The 23,337-nt window shown below is 50.8% G+C and overlaps 2 protein-coding genes and 1 long non-coding RNA gene across 8 annotated transcripts in view; 1 reads left to right on the top strand and 2 right to left on the bottom strand.

Annotated features, from left to right (window-relative positions):
• Positions 1-4,238: 4,238 nt before the first annotated feature.
• On the top strand, positions 4,239-8,034 carry LOC124516168 (uncharacterized). The gene is made up of 3 exons (XR_006962989.1): positions 4,239-4,337; positions 6,828-6,937; positions 7,996-8,034. It is a non-coding gene; the product is annotated as an uncharacterized LOC124516168 (long non-coding RNA).
• Positions 8,035-13,071: 5,037 nt separating this feature from the next.
• REEP2 (receptor accessory protein 2) lies at positions 13,072-19,773 on the bottom strand. Of its 3 annotated transcripts, none has more exons than XM_047085348.1 (8): positions 19,594-19,773; positions 17,668-17,740; positions 17,308-17,384; positions 15,469-15,589; positions 15,119-15,232; positions 14,623-14,764; positions 14,385-14,515; positions 13,072-14,298 (listed from the first exon to the last, which is right to left on the bottom strand). In XM_047085348.1, the coding sequence occupies exons 1-8, from the start codon at positions 19,623-19,625 to the stop codon at positions 14,230-14,232; spliced, it is 759 nt and encodes a 252-aa protein (XP_046941304.1). In that variant the 5' UTR covers positions 19,626-19,773; the 3' UTR covers positions 13,072-14,229. The 3 variants fall into 3 exon arrangements, with proteins under 3 accessions (XP_046941304.1, XP_046941294.1, XP_046941311.1); XM_047085338.1 differs by having other exon boundaries at positions 14,623-14,770; positions 19,594-19,771; XM_047085355.1 differs by having other exon boundaries at positions 14,623-14,770; positions 17,668-17,819; positions 19,594-19,767.
• A 1,989-nt stretch (positions 19,774-21,762) lies between these two features.
• The window catches only part of KDM3B (lysine demethylase 3B), a 75,244-nt gene continuing 73,669 nt past the window's right edge, over positions 21,763-23,337 (bottom strand). For all 4 annotated transcript variants that reach the window (XM_047085277.1, XM_047085268.1, XM_047085285.1 and 1 more), the window contains one exon: positions 21,763-23,196. In XM_047085277.1, coding sequence (XP_046941233.1) covers positions 23,116-23,196 — 81 coding nt within the window. In that variant the 3' untranslated portion in view covers positions 21,763-23,115. The remainder of the gene's footprint in view (positions 23,197-23,337) is intronic.

The following is a 23,337-nucleotide window of genomic DNA, read 5'->3' as shown; positions in this document are numbered from 1 at the left end:
TCTTCCGCCGGCTTCGGGTTCCCCCTCCCTGCCTCTGTGCTGGGCGCGTAGCCAGGCCGGGGGAGCCTTAGACGCAGTGAGCGCGAACTGAGCAGGCGCCGCAGCCTGGGTTCTCCCTGCAGTCCCTGGGGAGCCGCCACCGCCGAGGCGCCCAGACTCCAGGCGGGATAACACTTCCCTCCCGGAGCCAGCCTAAGGGCGGGAGGGCGGGGGTGGGTAGGCGGGAACGATTCCCGCAGGTCTTCCAGGAGCAGGACGCGAATGGGGAAGCCCTTTCGGTCCCATCCCTACCCCCGCATTTAAATGCGCACCCCAAGAAAACAGGGATTCCGAGAGAGGAAGGCTCCTGCTCTAGCTCTCAATCCAGGGAGGTGCTGTTTTTCTGAATTTAAAAAGAAAGCACAAAATTTGTGTGGAAGGAGGGTGCTGAGGACACAAGGACGGACGGGGGTAGGTCTGGGGTCCCTGTGAACCCAAACAGGTCAGAGTCCTGGGGTTTAAATGGGAGGGGCACTAACTTTTGGGCTTCATCCTTTTCTATCCTCTACACACGCACACACGCATGCCAACACACACACACACACAGGCACACACACACACATTTTCTTATAAAAATCTATTTAAGGAATCTAGCAATGAACCTGTGTGCTCTAAGTCTGAGCTCCCCAACCCAAATGGCTAGGGCGTGGTGAGAGGCCCACTCCTAATGCCTAACCGTGTTGCCCATGAGTGATGTACCTTCTCTGAGGCCTCCTGCCAGTCAGGGTCAGATGGCCTTGTGTCTGAATGCCACTCCCAGGTTGGGTATCTTGGCCAGGCCTTTTGTATCTCACTTTCTTCAACTGTAAAATAGAGCTAATGTTAATGATACCCACATGGAAGAATTGTTGTGAAAAATTGAAGCTTACATGGACTGACATCACTGAAGTCCCAAAGCACAGTTCCTGCCTTGGAATTACCATTCAATAAACAGTGACTATTGTTATTTTCAGGGGCTTTTGACCCACAGGGTCACCCACAATTCACCCACCCGTCTTCAGCCTCCAAGCAAACTCCAGTGATCCTTTTCTGAAAAACTGTGCAGAAAGGGAGAAACATTCCAATTCTAACATAGGGGACATTGTCCTGAAGAGCTAATCTGAATCTTTCTTGCTGAAGTAAAACATCACTTCCTAGAACAGAATTTTACAACCTTGTGTGTGTGACAGAATCACTTCTGGAGCTCTGGGAAAAAAAGAAGAAGAAATTTTACCTTAGACCTACTGAGTCACAATTTTTCTGACCTTGTGAGTGCCAGAACTGAACTGAGTGGTTTCCTCATCTTAGTTAGGATCCTCCTTCTGTCCCTGGGGAGCTGCCCAGATCCCAAGAGCACAGCCAGAACAAACCAATTCCCCTATGATTCTCATGTGGAAGTTGACCTAAGTTATCTTCAGATCCTCACTGAAGCTGGGCAATGGAAATCCTTACAGTCTATATCTTTTGTTTTGCATATGCAACATCAATTCCCCTCTCTTTTCATAATTGCTCCCCAGACAACGGTTTCTTTTGGGGAACCACTCCAGTCCATATGGTTGGAGGAAGACAACCCTGTTCTAGACCTAGGAGTGGGTATGTCACCCACACCTGGCCATCCATCTAGAATGCTCCATCCTAGGACCATTCCATGTCCCTAGCCAGAGCAACTGAGTTAGGATGGGCACATGACCCAAACAAGGCTAATGAAAAGCACTTCTGGGATTTTTTCTGGAACTCTTGAAAAAGGACAATTCTCTCTCTGATGGTACTAAGCCAATGGAATGTAAGCCTGGAGGCCATCTTGCCATGAGGACTGGAAAGCCTACCTGAAAATGAAGCCAATGCAGAGGAAAACATAGAAGGCTTCTACATACAGAGAGTAAGTCTTTGGATACAGCCTGAGGTTTTTAGTTATGCAGGCCAATGCATTTCTTTTTGATTTAATAAAATAGGCTCCTTTCAGTTTCTGTTACTCACAATCCAGCAGTTTCTGATTAATACACCCATTTTCCACAACAAAAAGAACTTTTCTGAGGACTTTCTGTGGGCAAGGATTGGGAAGGCCTATGGCATACACCCCGGCCTCTAAGAAGCTTACAGTTAGGTAAAAGAAGACTGGATTCCATGTTGCAAGAGAATTAAGAATAGGAAGAAGCCCTGTTAGCCTCCAAATGTCAGTTGTGCTGAAGAACACAGAAGATAAGAGGAGGGAGAGATTCCAGGGAAGGGGACAAAGATGGTAAAAAGATTTTAGAGGAGAGCGAACATGAGAAGAACCAAACGTTGTGGTGAGGAAGTGAAGCACTTTCAGGCCAGGGTTGGGGGGAGGGTGGCCAGAACAGTCCTCGTGTGATCTGCCTGGAAAAAATGAGCTAAGGGGCACCTGGGTGGTTCAGTTGGTTAAGTGTCTGACTTTGGCTCAGGTCACGATCACATGGTTGGTGAGTTTGAGCCCTGTATTGTGCTCTCTGCTGTCAGCTTCAGATCCTCTGTCTCCCTCTCTCTCTGCCCCTCTCTGGCTCGCTTCCCCCCCCCCACACACACACAAATAAACATTCAGGGGCACCTGGGTGGCTCAATTGGTAAAGCATCTGACTCTTGGTTTTGGCTCAGGTCATGATCTCACAGTTTCACGAGTTTGAGCCCCACGTTGGGCTCTGTGCTGGCAGCATGGAGCCTGCTTGGGATTCTCTCTCTCGCTCTCTCTCGGCCCCTCCCCCACTCACCCTGTCTCTGTCTCTCTAAAAATAAATAAATAAACTTTAATTAATAAATAAATATATTTTTTTAAAGCGCTAGAGTAGAGAGGGTTTCGATTGGGAGATAGCAGGAGGTAAGGTTGAGTAAAACATTCATTTAAAAAAACACATTGATTTATTTTTTAAAAGGTTTATTGGCCCTTGCTTGTATCAGAAACAATTCTAAGTCTTGGGGATTCTGCAGTGAAGAAAGCAGATGGAGTTATGCCCTCTTGGAAACTGCTATTCAGTGACACAAGTAAACAACTATGTAAATAAAAAGGATGATTTCAGATTATGGTAAGTAAAACATACTAGAGAGGTGAGGGAAGCATCTCAGAGGAGGTGACATTTATGCAGAGACATAAAGGATGAGAGGAAACCAACAATGCATAGAGGAGTGTGGTGGGGAGGGCATTCCAGGCAAAGGGGACAGCTGTGCAAAGGCCTCAGGAGGGAAAGGCTGCGATCAGTCTAGGGCCTCAAGCTAAGGTATGGGCAGTGAGAATGTTTAGGGCTCAACTGTACCCCTCCACCCTCTTCTCCCTTATTCTGCCCTCTATAGCTCATACAGAGGAGGAGGTATCATGGTATACGCCCCTGAAGAGCACTGGGAGGAGTGGGCTCAAAGCCCCTACATACTGCACAGACCTTAGCCCTCTCTCTGACTGGGAAACCAGTGAGAAGGAGGGCCTGAGAGTCTTCTCCCTGGATAGAGTTATGCTCTGGGCCTGCCTTCTCAGCAATACAGCTGGAAGCATCTAGGTTATCCCCATTCTCCTCTGGTCTGTCTTCTGGGCAATGGCACAACCCTGGTTGCTCTCATGGGTGGGGGCTGGGGGAGGACTGGAAGGCGAGGAGGAGACAGAGTGAAAAGAACTGACCCCTCCCAAGGAGCCAAATCTCAGGTGGGCTTTTGAGCACCTACCTAACTTGTGCCCAACAAACCTGACAACCAGCCTGGGGTCTAATGGAAATGAAACTGGGGGTAAACAAGACTCAGAGTCACTCCTGCACCCTGACCTGGGATCTACAGGGTTTCCAGGAGCATTAGGGATGAGTGTGGGACTCTCACACCTTGCATCCTGGGTGACTGGTGCCAGAAGCCCTGGGAAAGGTGAGAAGCTCTTGGAAGGGGTGCCGTCCACTCCGGCTGCCGTCTACACTCCGACTTTCCTTGCAAGCAGGAGAGGAGTAGGGAACAGAGGTGAGAGCAGAACTAAGCTTGCCCAGGGCACCTGGGGCTCCAAGCAAAAGCCAGTGGGAATCATTATGTCTCAGAAACTTGACCCATTGCTGAGCACCCAGCATCTGTCGGAGGAAAACAAGCCCCATTTTCCACTGCCACTTCCTCCTCCTCAACCCCGACTACGTCAGCACCCACATGTGCTGCTCAGATCGTGGTTTGCCACTGCTGTGGCCAGCCTGGGGCTCAGGAAGTGACTCTCCCTTCAGTTCCGTCTGGGGTGCCTGTCACACTTTCCGATGGCTGATGGGTTCTGCCGGAAATATGGAGGGCCTGGCCTTCAATAGGTCTGGGTACAGCTCTACTCCCACCCTGTGAAGGAAGGGTTGTGAGAGGTGAGGAGAAACCTCTGGAGAGGCCAGATCTGGTGGGGGGTCGAATGAGGGGACAGAAAGTGCACTGACAGAAGAGGAGAAATGGAGACATGAAGAATGACCAGGGGAGATGAAAGAGAAAATCCCCTCGAGGTGTTGGAGTGTGAAGCCATTGTATTTTGCTCCAGTTACAGGTGGGGAAACCAGGTGCCAGAGGAAAACCCTGACTCCTAAGCCAGGTGGAGAAGGGCATGTTCTTTTTTTTTTTTTTTTTAATGTTTTTTTTTTTTAGATGTTTATTTATTTTAAGAGAGAGAGAGCGTGGGAGGGGCAGAAAGAGATGGGGAGAGAGATCCCAAGCAGACTCCATGCTGTCAGGGCTCAATCCCGAGAATGTTGCGATCACGACCTGAGCTAAAACCAAGGGCCAGATGTTTAACTGACAGGTGCCCAGAGAGGGGCAAGTTCTAAGAAGGGCTCATGGAGAGTGATGCTGAGGTCTGAGGCACAGGGGCCCCTGGCTCTGAAGAGGGTACCTGGCATGCTCGGGGTGGGTTCTAGGAGCTTCGGGAAAGGGACATGGAGGATTTGGCCAAGATTAGGGGATCTGCCTGAGAGAGTTGGGGTCTGTGTTGCCATCCTCAGAGTCTGGCTGATGGGTTGTGTGCCAGACACAGGTTAGGTCTAAAGTGGAGACACTAAAGCATAATACTTTGGCACAGAGCATCTGTTTTGGGCAGAGGGAGAGGGTGAACACTCAGATAGGGCTCTCCTGGTCCTTTCTGCCTCAGAGTAACCTGCAGATGCAGAAAGAGGCTGCTGTCCTTGGACATCAGTCTCTCTGCCCTGTTCTGTGTGGATCCTCTCCCAGGCCTGGGGCTGTCAAGACCCTGGACTTAACAGGACAATTTGGCCTGTGGTGGATTCTTTGCTCTCCCCACCCCTCAGCTGAGTGTGCAGCAAAGCTGGCTGCAGAAATCTCTGGAAGCGTGTTGGGCAGGCAGAGGGAGGGGAGCGTTACATAAGAGCCCACTGATGTGCAGGAAGTCTGGAGCAGCCTTTAGATGAGAGAGGCAGCGTTCCCATCCAGCCTAGAAAAGCAGGAATAGCAACGGCGGTTATTTCTGGCCCCTCACCGCCGCCCAGCCCAGCGCCGGGGGTGCTCAGCTTCATGGTGGGTGAGCTTGGACTCTGTAGACCTGGTGGGAGGGGGAGGGAAGTAGGGGACAGGCAGCCCCTGGGGTTGTGTCACGGTGGCACTGGCCTCACCCCCTACCCCAAAATACCAGGATGCAGCCATGAGCTGTGGGTGCTTGTTTTTTTTTTATTCTTCTTAACATCTAGATGCATTCTCTACCCCCACCTCACCCATAAGACACATTTACAATGTGACAGGCTCTGTGCTAAACATTTGACAGACATTTGTATTCACAATACCTCATGAAGTAAGTACTATTCTCACCCCCATGTCATTGATGAGGAAGGGGGCTCAGAGAGGGCAGGTGACTTGATTAAGGTCAGAAAGCTGAGCAATGGGGGAGCCAGGATTCCAATCCAGATAGTCTGGCTTCAGAACCTCTGGCTGAAACCAAAGTCATACCAAGAACAACATATTCTCTGGGGTTCCAGAATGAACTGGACAAAGCTTTCACCCCTAGGGATTCTTTATTTGTATTTATTTATTTATTTTAAACATTTTAACGTTTATTTATTATTTTTGAGAGAGAGAGAGAGAGAATGAGCAGGGGAGGGGCAGAGAGAGAGAGGGAGACACAGAATCTGAAGCAGGCTCCAGCCTCTGAGCTGTCGGCGCAGAGCATGACATGGGGCTTGAACTCAGACCTTGAGATCACGACCTGAATCAAAGTTGGATGCTTAACCAACTGAGCCACCCAGGCACCCCCACCCTCTAGGGATTCTTGAGTCAAGTCGAGTAGGGCAGACAGACATGTGAACAGACCATTTCAACAGTTACTTATCAAACATCTGCTCCTCTAGGTATTAAAGATACAAAAAGAAGTAAAAAGGTGACTCCTCTTTTGCAGTTTGTAGTCTGGGTGTGGGAGACAGACAGATAAACAGGCAATCATAACAGTGTGAAATGTGCTATCATAGGGGAAGCTTAGTGACTGTGGAACCCCTAATCATCTCCTACCCACCGAAGTGCTTCCCAGGCAGTTGGGGAGCCAACTAGCCATTCTGCATGCAGGAGGCTGGGTGGGGAGTGCTGGTGGGGAGACCAGGCAGGAAATCATGTAGTCATCTAGGAGAGAGGGTGAGGTCTGGATGCATCAGTACCAGCTATCACACACTCCCTTCAGGTGCCACCCAGTCAGATGCAGAGAGCAAGAAAATTTGACACCCAAATTTACTGACAGGCAGCTCAGCCCAAAGGTGCATGCATCCCTTTTCCTTGGTACAGTGGCCACAGGGAAGTGGGAGAGGCTGGATGGAAGGGTCTTCTCTTTTTCCCTTCTCTAACCATCCCCTTATCTACTACACCCATATAAGAACCCTGTTTAGGGCAAAGTCAAAAGAAGTGACTGAAGAGGATGCTGGAATCCAGAACCAGGAAGAAGAACTTCCCTCCAGATTATCATACTGATAAGAAGACATAAGAGGTAGGCAGAGTTAGCTCCTATCCTCAGGAATGCCCCAGAGGGTTCTTCTCTGTACTCCAGGCAGAAGCAGCATTTCTGTTCCTGTGAGTAAGGGGAGGGGTCTTTTGAACTTCTAGGACTCAGTTTCCCTCTGGTCATGCCTCAGAGAGAGTCATCATGGCAGGGTGACAGTCTTCAAGCCAACATTGGACTCAGTGCCTTCTTAAAAAATGTATTGCGGTAAAACATATACGCCATAGGGGTACTTGAGTGGCTCAGTCAGTTAAGTATCCGACTCTTAAGTCTGACCTGAATTTTCAGCTCAGGTCATGATCTCATGGTTCGTGGGATCAAGCCCTGTGTCATCAGGCTTTATGCTGACAGCTCAGAGCCTGCTTGGGATTCTCATTCTCCCTCTCTCTCTGCCCCTCCCCTGCTTGTGCTCTCTCTCTCTCAAAATAAAATAAAATAAAATAAAATAAAATAAAATAAAATAAAATAAAATAAAATAAAGACATTTATAAAATATACATACCATAATATTTACCATTTTAATCATTTTTTTTGAAAAAGTAAACTCTATGCCCAACGTGGGGCTTGAACTCAGGACTTGGAGATAAAGAGGCGCAGGCTCGGCCAACCAAGCCAGCTAGGCATCCCACCAGTTTAACCATTTTTTTTAAGTGTACAATTCACTGACATTAAGTACACTCACAATGTGCAACCATCACTTTCATCCATCTCCAGAACTTTTTCATCTTCCTGAAGAGAAACTCTGTACTCATCCTGCTCCCTCACACCACTGCCTAGTAACCTCTATTATAGTTTCTGTCTCGATGAATTTGTCTATTCTAGGTACTACATGTAAGTGGAATCATAATATTTGCCCTTTTTTGACTGCCTTATCTCACTTTGCATAATGTTTTTGAGCTTTGTCCATGTTGCAGCATGTGTCATAACTTCATTCCTTCCTAAGGCTGAATAATATTCCATTGTATGTATATACCACATTCTGTTTAATCCTTCATCTGTTGATGGACATTTAGACCATTTCCACCTTTTGTTTTGTTTTGTTTTAGGTTTATTTATTTGTTTTTCATGAGCACAGGAGGGGCAGAAAGAGAAGGAGAGAGAGAAAGAATACCAAACAGGTTCCAAACTGCCAGCATGGAGCCCAACGCGGGGCTCAAACTCATGACCCATGAGATCATGACCTGAGCTGAAATGAAGAGCTGGATGCTTAACCGCCTGAGACAGCCAGGCGCCACTGTTCCCACCTTTTCACTCTCGTGAATAACACTGCTATGAATATTAGTGGGCAAGTACCTGCAGACTGTTTTTATTCATCATCCACTTCAGCTATCAAAAGAGGGATTAAAGTTAGATTTAAGAAGGACTTCCTGATTTTGTACTACCAGTGACCAAAGCAGCAGCATCTCCCTCTTTTCATAGTTTTAATAACCACAATCTCCTCTGCCTCCCTTAATCCTACCCCTAGACTGGGGGAATGCCCGGAATGGCTGCACTTGTATGGGAAAGAGGCTTAATAAGGGTCACTCTGGGGTCATAGCTGTAGATGGTTTATTTTTAGGAGCTGGGTGGTAAGAGTTTCATTGTCTTCCCTTAGGCTATGGGTATGTTTGCCACCATTCCCCACCCCACACCCAACTTTCTCCTTTCCCTGGCAAATCCAGGCTGTCTCCCTTTTTCTCTCCCAGGCTAAATTAGGAGTGTGAAGCTGCTCTTCTTCCCAATTTAGCTTTTGAATTAAAGTGAGAACTGAATGTGGCTGGAAAGCTGACTCCCATCTGTGTGTGTGAGAGAGAAAGGAGAGCAAATGAGCATGAACACATGCAGGAGAAGTGAGAGCAAGGGAGGCTGATCTGGGCTGCTGCTGTTTAGTGCAGACACCCATCCTCCAGTGCAGGCAAACAGCTCAGCCAAGAGAGACAGTGAAGTTTGAAGGTTGATGTTTTTTTCAGGAGTGGAAAAGCACTACAGGACATCATTAGAACATTCCGCAAAAATGTGCCGAGTGCTTGTTGTGTGCCAGGACCCCTGCTAGATGCTGGGGAAACCGTGGTGCACCAGGTAGACCCACTCACTGCCTATGCCCTGGCTTTCAGTCTGGTGGGGAAACAGGCAATGACCAAACAGGGGCAGGTGTTGGGGAGGAAGAGCAGAATGCCAAAGGGACCGGGATGGGATGGGGCAGGGACGTCACTTCTAAACTGAGACTTGAAGTGCATGCAGGAGCTGACCAAGTGGAGCAGAACTAGAGTGCCTAGGCCGAAGGCATTATGCATGCAAAGATCTGAGTGTGCCTAGTTTCTGCCAAGGAGGGCCCTGGCATCGGGTGAGTCAGGCTCAACAGGGCTCAAGAGTTTCTACCTGCTCCTCCTCTCCCCTACCCTTCTTCCAGGGAGAACAAAACTAGATGACAGTGACTTGGGCCAGAGAAGTCTGGGAGCATGTGAGTCCTTCTGTTCATGCTTTAAACGGTCAACCTGGGGGACAGGGAACCTGCAGTTCTCCTTCTGAGATCCTGCTCAGAGAGCTGGACCTGGAAGGTCCAAGATGGACATGGAACAGAGGAAATGGGATCTCTTTGTCTTGAGACAAAAGTATCAGGAAGGGTCTCTGCTTTGTTTAGCTTACCTGACTCTTCCCAGGTTGGAGGTTGCTGGCTGAGTCCTCATCTTACTTGATGGGAATGAGTCATGATTCTGGCTGAGTTGGGAACAGGTTGAAATCTTGGCAAAGAAAGACCCTCTCTTGGCAGAGATAGAAAAGAGCTCTCTGGTGGCCATGCATTTCTCTGTCAGCTCTCAAATTCCCCAATGACAGGCACAGCAAAGGGATGCTAGTGTAAAACTCACCATCAATATTTCAGGCAGCATTATTTATTGATCACTCATCTGGCTGGGACAAAAGGAGAGGGTAATTCATTAGGGATGCAGGGCTGGTGGGGTCAGTTTGGGAAGGAGGTCAGGGAAAGGTAGGTTACTAAGGAGGCCCAACCTTGGCTCTTGTAGAAGTACCTTGGGATTCCAGAATTTGGAAATTAGGGTCTTTTTTTCTCCTTTTTAAATCTCATAGTGCATCAGATAAAATAAGGGAAGGGACAGGAAACACAAACACTTGGGCCTGGCCTGGGACTGTTACTATGGCCATCAGGGAAATCATATCCAGAAGAGTCCTGCAGCCAGGTGAGCTGCCATCCCTCTGGGCCTAGCCTGCCTCTCCCAAGTTCCCCACCCCTTACCACCTGTTGGGTTCCTCTCCTCACCTGACCTTGAAATTAGCTCCAGTGGCCTCGTTGATGTCATTTCAGAAACTCATGTTGGGTCCCTTGGGCTGCAGGACCCTCCCAGAGTCAGCTTGGCAACTTCCCTGCTTCCAGGACAGTGCCTGATTCTCACCAAAAGGGAATACCTGCCCTTTGGGCCTGACGTTCTCCTGGGGAGTGTGCAGGGGGTGGTACACAATCTGGGCTTAGGAAGTAATTGCTTGAAAATCCATAGTTGTTCCATGCACCTGCAAGAATGTTTTCTTCATGAACCTGCAACTCCAGTGAGTGGGGCATGAGACACCCTGCTCACCAGACCATAAGGCTGACTGACAGCAGGAAAAGATTCTCCCCTTCAGGGGCTGGGAATCCCACACTGGGAGTGAGCTGCGCCACCTAGTGGGCTTTTTCCCCCCTCCTTGCTGGTATCCCTCCTACCCATCCCTGCCTCCAGCCCAGATATGGGACAAGTTGTCAGGCAGAACCCAAATGGCTCTAATACTTAAAGTGCCCTCCTCCACCAGACAGGCCTATTTCAGCTCAGAGAGGGAAAAACTAGAGGAATTTGGGAGGGAAATGATCACGAAATGGCTGAAATTTAAGGCAGTGGGGAAGCCAGCAGTGGCTTCGGCCTGCCTCTTCCTATTACAGTCTCTCCCTATTATCATGGATGCCACTGATATGGTGTCCATGGCCTAGAGCCCTTGGATCCACTCCCTCCTCTGCCAACCCCCTTTCCTCCAGGCTGAGCAAGACTGGGCTCAGCTCTGTTGATCAAGGAAGAACTGGCACAGGCTGGAGCTGCTGGCTTTCCTCTGACGTCACAGCCTGGAAATCCCATTTTAAGCAGGTTCTTTGGGTGTGGGACACACACAAGAAAGAGAGGGGGAGCCAGCTGAAGCAGCTCCAGCCATGAGGACATTCTATCCAGGGACCTCAGGCCTGGAGGGCTGTCCAGTGTCCCCCAGCACGGTGGGACAGAGGGCTAGACCTTAGCTCCCACTCAAAAGCTAGTAACTCTCAATGCTCACTGGGGACCCAGGGAGTGAACAAGAATTCTCCACATAGTTTTAACCATACACCTCTCTTGTGACATCTATTCCCCACTCCCCTGGCCTAGAGGTCTACTGAGGAGGAGGGGAGAAAGAGGGTGGTCCTAAGGAATGAGATGGCAAGATGTCACCTAGACCCAAATGTGTCCTGCCTGCCCCTCCAGGAAGCTGATCCCTCCATCTTCTTGTCACCCTCCATCTTTCCTCTCCTCCCCTGCACCACAGGGGCCAGGCCCTGTGCCGAGTTCTAGGAGACTGTTTCCATGGCAACGGACCAAGGAGCTTGGAAATCTGAGCATGTTCCTGTTGACACAGAGAAACCCAGATGTGCGTGGAGAGCCTGGCAGTGGGGAATCTGGCAGTGACCTTCTTAGCAAGTGGTCACTGTGGGTGCAAGCATGTATCTGTGTGCATCCATGCACACGCGTTCATATTTGTGTGTTATGCAGCAAATGGGATTTAGGTTAGGGAGGGCCTAACCTGGTTTTCTGGCCATATGGTAGCTGCTAGCATGAGACTGCAGCATCTTACTCTCTCGAGATCTTTCTAGAACAAAGGAGTCTCTCCCTGAATCCTATCCTGACGCATCCTCTCCTTTCTAGAGGAAGGGACCAATTTGCTCAGAGGCCAGTGGTGAAAAGAATGACCTTCAGAGGGCTGTTGACTGGAGGATTCCAGAGAAGATGAAAAGGGCATTTCACACTCCACCTCCACTGTGACCTCAGTTCAGGAGGTTCTTGGCCACTTTGGCCTGAGTGTGAGGCTGGAGAGGACATACCTCTGTGATGCCAGGGAAGGGAGAGGGAAGTCTGCTGTAGGGGCATTTTGCCAACTGTGGGGTCCAGAGCCTGGGGCTAGGTCCCCACACACCCTATGCCACACCCCATGCTCTGCTTCCTTCATTTTCCTTCTACAAAGCTGCACTACTGTTTCTCCCCTTCCTTCTCCCTTCCTCCTCCCTGCCTTGCTCTCTCCCCCCTCCCTCTCCACTCTTTCCCTTTGTTTTTCTCTTCCCATGCTGCCTCTGCTCCTCTGCCATCCTTTCCATTCTCTTGGGCACCGCCTTGCAGGGCTCATCCCCAGCCAGTTGTTCCCCTTGGCCCCTGGTGGTCTTCTACCTCCCAAGGACTCAGACCCCATGCCCTGCAGCCTCCTTCCTTGTCTCCTCCAACCTACCCAAGCAGCCCAGGGCTCAAGCCTCTCCTCCTGGGGCCACAGGGACTATCTCTTTGTCTCCAGTCCTTGGTGTCCTGTCATCCTTCTCTGTCCCCAGGCTCAGACATGCACTGTGAGGCTGGTTCCCCATCTCTACCTCTTCCCTCAGCCTGTCTCCTCCTTTCAGAGTCTCTCCCTCTCAGCCCTCCTCCAACATTCTTAAGCCTTTCTAAGCAGCATGGCCAACCAGTTCCCTGCCCAGCAACCCCCAAATCCTATTCCCTCTTCCCTGGGACACTCATGGGGGTCTTTGTCCTCAGAGCTTATACTGACACTTTCCATAAGGTACCAGGAGGTCCACTGGGGATGGAGGTCTCTGGGCAGAATTCCAAGGGACAAGACAACCTTGACAGTTGGAGACCCCTAGGCCTTCGTAAGTCATGGTCCCTCCTACTCCTCTGGCTGTATCTTGAACCTCCAAACCATTTTCCCAGATGGACCAGCTCAAACCTATCTCTTATCTTGGAGATCAGAGCTCTTGGGTCTCACATTCTGACCTCTTCCCCCCTTCCTCCTATAGCTGAGCCCTGCTTTTTACTTGAGGTCCTTCCCACCTGGGGACTGGAGGAGCAAGAACAAAGTACAGAGGCTGAAATACATGAGGTGCCAGAATTTGGTTTATTGGCTCATCCAGTGCCAAAGGTCCAATGGGCACCCTCTTTTCATAGAATTGGAAGCACTTTGGCTCCAATATTTCTTTTCTTCTTCACACATTCCTCCTGAAGCCACGGCAGAAGCTGGGGTAGAGTGTGGGGCAAAGGCTGGGCTAATAAGGGTCTGCCTGCTTACATGGGCTCAGTTTGCTTGGCACAGGAAAAGGAGTCTGGAGAAAAGAAAGATGGGCCCCCAGGTGAGGAGGAAAGGAACTGGCTCAGCAGGGCCTTCTACAATGGGCCCTGAGGGGTAGAGGAGCCCAGCCCAGGGGCAGGGCAGGAATGGGAGGAAGCAAAAGGTATCAAGGGCAGAGGAGGAGATAAGAGGCCTTCAGAGCCTCATCCTCTCTTGGGCTGAGGTCCTCTGAGGCTCTGAGATTAGGAGGGAGGGCTGAAAGCAGGGAAGGGCCAGCTAGCTGTGGGGCTTAGGGTGGGGGGTGGTCACTGCTGGCAGGAAAGTCCTTTACTCAAAATCTCCCCAGCCCTAGACCTAGAAAGATACACACACACACACACACACACACACACACACACTCACACCCCTAGGACCCCACTTCTTTTTAGTGGGGACATGTAGCACACAGCCCTATCCAATGCCCCCAGCTGCAGCTCTGGCCTCATCATCCTGGTCATTTAAGCACATGCTAAGCCCCTGTCCTCCATTCACATCTGTGGCCTGTGCCACAAGTTCCCTGAAGCCTTCCCCTCTCCCTCCGTCTCCCAGGTGCCTTCAGGCCCATCTCTGGTCAGTCTGGGCTGTGACTGCTCCCCCAGCCCGGAGAGAGCAGTGGGGGCATATTAGGACCTCAGAAAAGGGGATGGCCATGGTCTTCAGCAAGGCACTGGGTGGGTGGGAGCAGGACTGGAGCAGGGAGAATAGCAGTTTGGGCTCTAAGGAGCCCCCGCCTCCTTGGGGGGGCTCAGTCTTCAGTAACTCCTCCAGCCTCTACCCTCCACCCCCATAGCAGGGCCTCCCTCCTCTTTTCCAAGCCCTTCCAGAGGAGTGGTCACTGGGCAGGCACCAGAAACAGCCATCTGAGGGGCCCTGGGGCCGGAGGCGTGTGGGTTACTGGCACAGTGTGCAGCCTCCGGGGGGTCAGAACCTCAAGCCAAGTCACCCCCACCAGAGGTCTTCTTCTTGGGCCGGGTCTTCAGTGTCTTGGAAGCCAGTGGCTACGGGAAGGAGAGAAGAAGTTAGAGAGTTCAGCCTGGGGTCACACCCCCTCCCCATTTCCTCCTGCTCTGGCCTGGGCTCTCACCTCAGCTTTGGGCACTTTTTTGACAGGTTTGACCCTCTTAGGGGCCTTGTCTCCCATATCATCTTCAGAGGTCTCTGTCCGGGGATCTGCCTGGTTTGTGCTAGATCTTAAATTCAGGGCAGGGTCATCTCCTGGTTTGGGGGAAGAAAGGAGAACAGAGGTCTGGTGGCTCTCCTACCTGGCCTCCATGCCCTTGAGGTCCCCCCTCCCTCTGCCCAGTCCCGGGCCCTGCCTGTACCTAAGTCCTCAATGGTATCCAGGAGGCTGCCAGGGTTGGGTCGGAGACGGCTGTCAGGCCCCTGCAGGGGCAGTGCATCCTCGTCCCGGATCAGGGTCAGGTCCTGCATGCTGAAGCTTCGGAGCTTCTCTGATAGCACCCCCTGGCCCTAGGGTCACCACCACGCACCGGGAGAACCGGAGGAAGGGGCGGGGTGGAGATAGAGGTCACTATGGAGCACGGGCAGCCACTGAGCTCAGTGTTTTCCTCACACTGTCCTCACCCAGTCCTTTGGCAGCACTGAAAGGCCCATAATTTCCCTTTGGACAGTTGAGGAAACTGGCTCAGAGAGTTGAAGTCACTTGGCTGGAAGGTGTTAGAACCAGGCCTACAACCCTGAGTTGCACAAGCCCCAAACCATCACAGCACCAAGGACAGGTTAGATGCAAAGAGGCTTGGCCAGAGGGATGAAATGAGCAAGGTGGGGCCCTGGGAGCCTGGTCTGCCCCCATCTCACCTTGGCAGCAGCGGTGACTGCAGCATTGGCAGCCAGGTTCAGGCCTCTCTTGCCCACTCTCATCATGGTCTCATAGCTCTTGTCTCGGGCCTGTGTGATGTACTCGTCGATTTCCTGAGAGGTGGGAGGGGAAGGAGTAGGAGGTGAGGGGTGGTCCCTGCTGGCTACGCCATTCCCTGCCCCTGTTCACACCCAGACAAAGGCACTGCCTGCTCCAGGAGGCCAGGGCCCTGCCAGATCACTTCAGGTTCTGGGTGCCCACAAGGAGAGCCAGGAATGGACGTGGCTGCAGACACTGGGCTGCCATGGCCTGGGGCAGGTTAGGAAGTCAGCTGAGAGTGGAGGCAAACCTTCTCCTTGTTGGACAGTGTCGGGTGCACGAACTTGCGGTAGAGCACGCTGGAGCCCTTGGTATAAGGGGACAGCAACCATATCACAAAGGCGATCTTGAGCTCAAAGTAGAAGGGGAACCTGTGGGTGGGACAGAGGCAAGTGGCAGAGCCTGGGATAGGGAGTCAGGAGGTGAGCTGATCCCCTGCAAGACCTTGCCTGGTTCCCCACCCCTTAGTGCACTGGGGTTCCCACGTGGCTCAGGAGACTGGGCATTTCCTTCTTTCTTTCCTTCTTTTTTTTAATTGTTTAAGTTTAAGTTTATTTATTTATTTTGAGAGAAACCGAGAGAGAGAGAGTGTGAGCAGGGGAGGGGCAGAGATAGAGGGAGAGAGAGAGGGAGAGGGAGAGAGAGAGAGAGAGAGAGAGAGAGAGAGAGAATATCCCAAGCAGGCTCCAGGCTGTCAGTACAGAGTCTGATGAGAGGCTAGAACTTAAGAACCACAAGATCATGACCTGAGCCCAAATCAAGAGTCAGATGCTTAACTGACTGAGCCACCCAGGTGCCCCTTGGCATTTCTAATCTCAAGGAAAATGGGAGGCATAGCTGAGATTCCAAGGGGGATGGTAAGTGCCTCCAGCAGAATTCCCCTTGCAGTGGCTCTCTGCACATTTTTCTCTTGGGAGTCCCAGGCCTCTCACTCTGATAGAACACTCCTGCTTGTCTATCCCAGGGCCAACACAAAGGCGAGCTTCCTAACCTCCCAGGTCCACTCCTGGGTCCTCACCCCCTTCTCTTCCTGCCCTTCCTCCCACAAGGAAGACTGAAGCTTCTCCAGGTGTGCTCTGGATCCCATTCTTTGCTGCCTCTTACTTTTAAGGATTGTTGTCCATTCCCTGGCTCCTTCTCCTCAGGCCAGACTCCTTCATGTCTCCTACATTCTCACAAAGCACTTTCCTTTGTTTGTGGCAAGAAGCATCTATGCTAGGGGCTCCTGGGTGGCTCAGTCAGTTAAGTGTCTGACTTTGGTTCAGGTCATGACCTTGCAGTTTGTGAGTTTGAGCCCCACATCGGGCTCTCTGTTCTCAGCACAGCACCTGCTTCAGATCCTCTGACCCATCTCTCTCTCCCCCTCCCCTGCTGGTTCTCTCTCTCTCAAAAATAAATATAAATAAACTTAAAAAAAAAAAAGAAGCATCTATGCTCACTTTCCTCACAATTTTTAACCCACTATTCTTTCCTAATCTAACCCTACTCAACTTCTGCTAAAACTACTTTTCTCTAAGGTCATTGGCCCTTGCGAGCCAATGCAATCATCTTTTGTTCTCTACCTCTCCATAAAACTCTCTTCTCTCTTGATTTAGTGTTCTGTGCTTTGTTAGTCCTCTCTTCCAAGAGGCATCTGCTCACTCAGTACACATTTTTTGCCCTCCTGCTGTGAACATACATATAGGTGATTAAGACATTCTCTGTCCTTCAAGGGTTCACAACATAGTCTAGTAGTGCTTTGAAATACTAGCACTGAATGTCTATAAGATTGAATCATATGCCTAGTTTACAAATAAGGAAACTGAGACCTAGGAAGCTGTAACCTGCCCAAAGTCATACAGGACGTCTGGCAGAAGCAGGTTTCCTGAATTCTATTGTGGTGCTTTAGCTATCATCAGGTAGAAATGTGGGGGTTGGGTCTCTTATTCTACTGATTAAGCCAGGCCTGCACGGGGGGAGAGTGGACATCCAGGACCCCATGGAGCTGTGGGAGGACTCTACCCTGGTTCTCAATCTTCTGTTGGGCTGCTGGGGGTAGAGAGTCTAAACTCTGGACCCTGAGATGCAGGGTGGGGATGCTGGACCTCACCAGGAAAGCACAATATCCGTGAGTGTCTCAGCCGTGGTGAAGAAGGCAAAGACGATCCAGTACATCATCCATTTCACCTGAAGGTACAGAGAGCAGTATTAGCTGGGGCCTTGAGGGAACACCCAGGACCCCATCTTTCTTGCCAACTATGCTGGAGGTGTTGTGGGGAAGGGACACTCGGGACCTCAACTTTGCCTGTGGATCACACCACAGGGGAAAGGGAACACAAAGGAACTTCCTTGAAGTAAGGTCTCATTAGTGCTGAAGCACTGGCACAAAGTCAGTACTGTTTGTATTGTGATCCACTGGCCTATCTTTGCCACGTGGGGTGGGTAGGAGATTAAAGGGTCATAAACTCACATATTCCTTCACGTTTTTTGTCTTCACGGCCTTGTAGGAAGAATAGGCTGGGTACAAGGTGCCAAAGATGAGCCTAGGGAGGCAGGCATGGTTACTGGTCCCCTCGGCCAAGAGCAGTGGCCTCTCCCTCCCAGCTCTGCATCAGTCAGTCCCTGGGTAGGTAAGGGGAGAAGGACAGAACTCCAGAGTGCCACATCAACTGGACTGATGAACTCAGGCCAGTGGTTACAGTCAAAGCCATTAAGCCTCAGGTGACAAGCTTGGAGGTCCCCAGCCAGTGAAGGTGATGTCTCTCCTCTCTCTGTTTTTCAGTTTTTCTCCAGCCCCTTAGGTAAAGAAAGACCCAGAGGCCAGAGGGTCCAATGTGGTATCTTCACCCATGATCACTGGTTATCTGTATTGTGGGGAGTGGGAGTCTGGTCACTGCAACAGGGTGGCTCCCTTCTCCAGATACTGTGCTCATTCATACCTGTCTGCCCTTACCTTCTACCTCTAGTTCTGAGCCAGGCTGGTTAGGGCCAGGTCTGTAGGGGAACCAGACACCATGTAACAGGGCACTCTATGTGGCAATCAGAGGCACCTCTGTGGTTCTGGGGACCTGGGGCACAGAGGGCACAGGGGCAGGAGGCCCTAAGAGGGGCAAAAGGTTTATTCCCCCATAAGTACGCTTAGGACCAATCTCGGGGGGAGGGTCCTGGGCTCGAGGCCCTAGCTGGAGTACAACCTGGTAGTGATCCCATTAGAGAGACCATATACAGGACACAGGTGAGGGAAGGAGAAGACTGATGCTCCCCAGGGAGCTCATCCAGCCAAGAGAGAAGCAGCCACTCTGAAGGGCACAGGGAGGTATGACGCCTGTGGATAACCTCTGGGGTGGGGTGGGGGAGAGGAAGGAGGGAGACTCCAGTGACAGGGAGCCAGAATACAAGCACATAACAGCACTGAATGGGAAGAAGGCAGGGGGAGGGAATTTTGGGGTGTCAGTCCCCCGCGGTAGAGGCTGATGGGCAGGGTCCTGGGGCAGGGTCCTAAGCCAGGGTAGGGGTTGGCTGAGGCCCAAGCAAAGCCCCTGCTGGGCCCAGCCCCCTGACCATGTGTGGGTATTGCCTGTTCTCCCAGGGACCTGCCTCTTACAGGCAAGATACTTTCAAACCGACCTGTGGAGAAGGGGTCGGGGGTGGAGTCCTAAGGACGAAGTGTGGGGTGTGGGAGCAGGCTTCCCTCCTGGAGCCCGGGGGAGGAGCAGGGACAGAGCTCCACAGTGTAGCTGGCAGCCTGGAATGAAGGCCACCTAAGGCCCTCCCCTCTGTGGCTTTCACAAATCCAGGCTGAGCACACATATCCCCTCCCGGTTACCTCCCACACTTTGTCCTCCAAGCATCTCTGCTTCCCAACACCCAGATGTCCTCCCTGGGGGGCCTTCAGAGCTTATGCCCTCGTCTCTAGTGTCCTGATACTGGAAGAGAGAGGAGGCCAAGGCTGCTAACTACGGCCCTAAGCAATGGAATGATGAGGCCCTGTCTGGCTCCCCGCTCTTCCATTAGCCCTCTCCCCGCATGAAGATGACGGCCCAGGTCTGAGTTGCTCCTTCAGCCCAGATCTGCTAGGTGGGGGAGGGGACATGCTGCCTCCCCTTCATAAATCAAGCCATGCTGCCCAGCCCTAGGATGAAGGAACACCGAAAATTAAAAATAAAAGGGGTGGAAAGCCAGGCTTACTATGCTCCTCTAATGTTCCCCCCTCCGGTCCTGGGTCCTACTCTTCCATGTCTTGTCTCTGGGAACCCCTAGGAACGATGTGCTTTTAGGGGACTCTGTTGTATGAAGCCACGGAACGGTCCATGCTGGGCTTCAACACCCCTCAGCCCCCAATTCCCATTCCCCATCCCCCTCCCTGCCGGCCGCGCCCCGCCACCGCCGCACTCACACCACCAGGCGAGAGATGATCCAGGACACCATGGCGGGGCCGGGCGGGGCGCGGGGCGGGGACCCGGCCCGAGCGGAGGATGCAGGTGCCGGAGGTCGAGCGGCGGCGGCAGCAGGAGCCGCAATAGCAGCAGCAGCCGCAGCAGCAGCCGCCGCGGGGGCCGCGAAGTGCCGAGCAGCCGCGGTTAAAGGGGAGGTCCCTGCCGCAGCGGCGGGCCGTGGGCGGCGGCGGCTCTTAAAGGGGAGGCCCGCCGGCGGCGGCGGCGGCGGCGGCGGCGGCGCGCCCCCCTGCACCTGCTATCACCGGGCATGCGCCTTTGACCCTCACCGCCCTGCCTTCGTCTAATCGCTTGTTCATCTTCCTTGGATTCCAAGCCGTGGCTTGAGGTCCTTACAGGCCTTCAGGTTCCATCCTGACGTCCTAGCCCTCTTCCTGCCTTGCCCACATCAGGCTGAAAGGTTTAAACATTCCCCCAGGAATACTAGCTAGGACTTACTGAGTGCTTACTGTGCCAGCCTCTGAGCTAAGAGCTTCACATGCATTATTTCACTGAATCCTCATTTTGAAGATAAGGAAATGGGAAGCTTAGGGAAGTTCAATAATTTGCCAAGGTCACAAAACCACTAAGTCATGCTAAGGTATGAACCCATGAAGTCTACTTTAATCAGGCCACTTCTCCTAACTGCTGACTAGCAAACTGTCTTCCTCCATTACAGGCCCTGTAGACACCCACCCAAGAACTTCTCAAGTCAAAGGTATAGCTATAGCTACACCTGTCCACCTCACCCCTTCTTGGCCATTACCAATCAATCCTGTTGGAGGACCCGTCCCCCACTCTGGTCTTTTTTACGTTGTCGCTTGCTAAGCTTTGCAGGGAAACAGAGCCCAGGCTCTCAAGGTGAATACCCAGGGGTAGACCCTCTTTAAACAAAGGGTAGGGAGGCATGGCGTCTGGGTTGGAGATGGATCTAGGGCCTCCAGTTCCACCCCCACCAGCAAATGCTGGCAGCAGTGTATGCCCTAATTCTGAAGACATTTATATCCAGAATGTAGGCTAGCCCGCCTCCTGATTTTCACCAAAGCAACAAAGCTCCAACCTCTGCAACCCCCTTTCTCCCCATTGCTTTCCTTTCCTGTCCCATTTCAAAGCTTCTGCATTCTTTAAGTGGAGGTGTGAGTCTTCTGGTGACCACAGCCTCGACCCGTGCCCATCCAGCCTGAAAGGACACGTTCAGAGCTCTGTATTTCAGTTATGGTCCTATTCAAACTCAGTATCCTTGAACCACACAATGGTCTATTTCCACCCTGATAATTGTATTTCCAGGCTCAAACACTTTGGAAGATGTTTTCCAACAGAGTCTGGAGAAGCAGCCTCCGATGACCCCTCTTGCTATTCTTTACAACTTCCTCTTCAAAAGGCCTTTTCTAATTGGAATGTAGTCTGTCCTTACTCCTCAAGCTACTTTAATTGCTGATTTATAAACAAAAAATCCATTTGGGTCTTTTCCCACCAACTCTGAGGTGGACCTAGGGCCACATGTTTCTTATGTGGGCAGGTGGGCCTCCTGCTTTGAGGAACCTCATCACTGATCACCCAAAACCTTGCTCAGGCTGTCCCCCACTGCGCTTACCCCCAGCTGCTCTAGGAAGGTTAAAGACCTCATCTTTCCCACTCCATTCACATAGCATCAACAATGGAAAACCCATCTTTTCTGCCACTTTTTTCCCTTCACCCCCCAAACCCACAAACCACAATGACCTGGCACTTTCCGCTCTCAAATGGGCACAAATTCAGGAAGTAAAGGGTAATCGGATGCAGCAATGTAATGAAAGTCAGAAAATGAACCATTCGCCACCTCCAACCCGCCCTCAACCTGCCTTTGCTTTTTATTTTTTTTTTTTATTTTTTTTTTTTTAACATTTATTTATTTTTGGGACAGAGAGAGACAGAGCATGAATGGGGGAGGGGCAGAGAGAGAGGGAGACACAGAATCGGAAACAGGCTCCAGGCTCTGAGCCATCAGCCCAGAGCCCGACGCGGGGCTCGAACTCCCGGACCGCGAGATCGTGACCTGGCTGAAGTCGGACGCTTAACCGACTGCGCCACCCAGGCGCCCCTGCCTTTGCTTTTTAGAATGGCCGGCACAGAAGAATTTAGTCCACTCCAAACAGATTTGTTAGATTTTTAATAAGAACATGGAAATCCCAATCAGCCCTTCAACAAAATTAAAATACAGAAAGTGAAATTAAAAGTATTCTACAGTAAATGACTTTTATTAAAAAAAAAAAAAAAGGTAATTGTGAACATATAAACAAGCCTGCAGGGCACTACAGTACAGCTGGAAAGAAGATAGATACATTTTCCAATGTATCTATGGGCTAATGAATTCCATCATTTTCAAATAAATTCTTAATAAAACTCCACAGAGTTGGAAAGTTTTGCTGAAAACATTTTTGGACAAAAAACCCAAAAAACCAAACAGACTCATGTAGGAAATCAAACTTTCCTTTGCATTCGGAAATGTAAGAGGAGTCCCAAGGGAACGCTGGTAATATGTGAAAATGGTTCCTGCGACACCAGTGTGTGTATCTGTAAAACACACCACAGCTCAGACATGACAAAGTTCTTTCTCAGATGGCTGTTCCCTCAAGATAGGACTGAGATGGGAAGGGAAGAAACTAAAAGAATCCTAAAAAGCCAATTCTTTTCAATTCTGCTTTGGCTGATTTTGTGCTATAATGGGCAGTTGATTTCTAAAAATCATAATTCTTCAAAGATTTTTATCGAAAGGAAGACTAAATGTAATGTGCCTTTCCTCATAATCCAGGAAAACAACTGTGGTATTTCAAAAATTCTAAAAATATCTACTTTCATGAAATAGTAACTATTTCACTACAAACCTATTTTTCACTAAATACACACGTTTCCTAATCCTGGAGCCTCCTGGGAAAAGCAGTGGGTTCTCCCTGGGTCCTGCAAGACTCCAGTGTTCACGAGAGAGATTGTGGGGAATGGCTTCACCCCGTCTCCTGGGATGGTCTGTGTCAGAGGTCACGTGCAGAGACACTGTCAGGCTTCCACCAGGTGTGTTTAAGCAATTAGCCCCTACTTGTACCAGTTATGTGATTCCCCCTACCTCCAAACACATTCCCACTTAACTAGGCACGAGAGAACAAAGAAAAGAAAGGTGTGCCCACATTCCCGGTTTCCATGAATCTCAAGTCACGAGAATGTGCAGGAAAGCCCAGCAATGTTCAGGCAATTCAGAGTCCCAAAGACCACAGGATGGGTATGTGGCACCCTTGGCTTGGAGTCTGAAACTGTGTGTGTGAACAGTGTGACTTTCCTGGGTCAACCTTCAGTGTTGAGGCAGCGTAGAAAAGAGTGGCTGGAGAGTTTGTAATACTGACCACACTGGCTCCCAGTGAAGGGCCTCTGCTCCAGCAGAGAACCCTGCCGTTCCCTGTATGTGTTGTGAGTGAAAGACCTGCTTCACAGGGGAGTTAACAATTTCTCCATGCCTAAGATCTTGCCAGTTTGGATTCATGAGCCTTGAGGGTGCCGACGGCATCTTTCACTGCGTGATAAATGATGTTCTTCACCTGGAGAGAGCAATCGGCACAGTCAGTTCATGGTGGCCTCATATTATATTCTCAAATGAAGATATATATTTTAAACAACCTATAAAGCCTACTAGTGAGTGAGGAAATCCTTCAACGAGGACTGCATACTTCCCAAATCAA

This window comes from Lynx rufus, unplaced genomic scaffold (genome assembly GCF_022079265.1).
Source record: "Lynx rufus isolate CCGP_SWC_20201006 ecotype Redwood Valley unplaced genomic scaffold, mLynRuf1.p SCAF_1, whole genome shotgun sequence".
NCBI lineage: Eukaryota > Metazoa > Chordata > Mammalia > Carnivora > Felidae > Lynx > Lynx rufus.
The sequence above is the reverse complement of the archived record's forward strand: the minus strand, read 5'-3'. Positions and strand labels throughout refer to the sequence as shown.

Coding starts and splice junctions, on each gene's coding strand:
- REEP2 (XM_047085338.1), bottom strand. CDS start 19,625: ATGGTGTCCTGGATCATCTCTCGCCTGGTGGT. Junction 15,590..17,307: donor ACGGATATTGTGCTTTCCTG/GTGAGGTCCAGC, acceptor TCCCACCCACAG/GTTCCCCTTCTACTTTGAGC. Junction 14,516..14,622: donor GGATACCATTGAGGACTTAG/GTACAGGCAGGG, acceptor CCCCCAAACCAG/GAGATGACCCTGCCCTGAAT.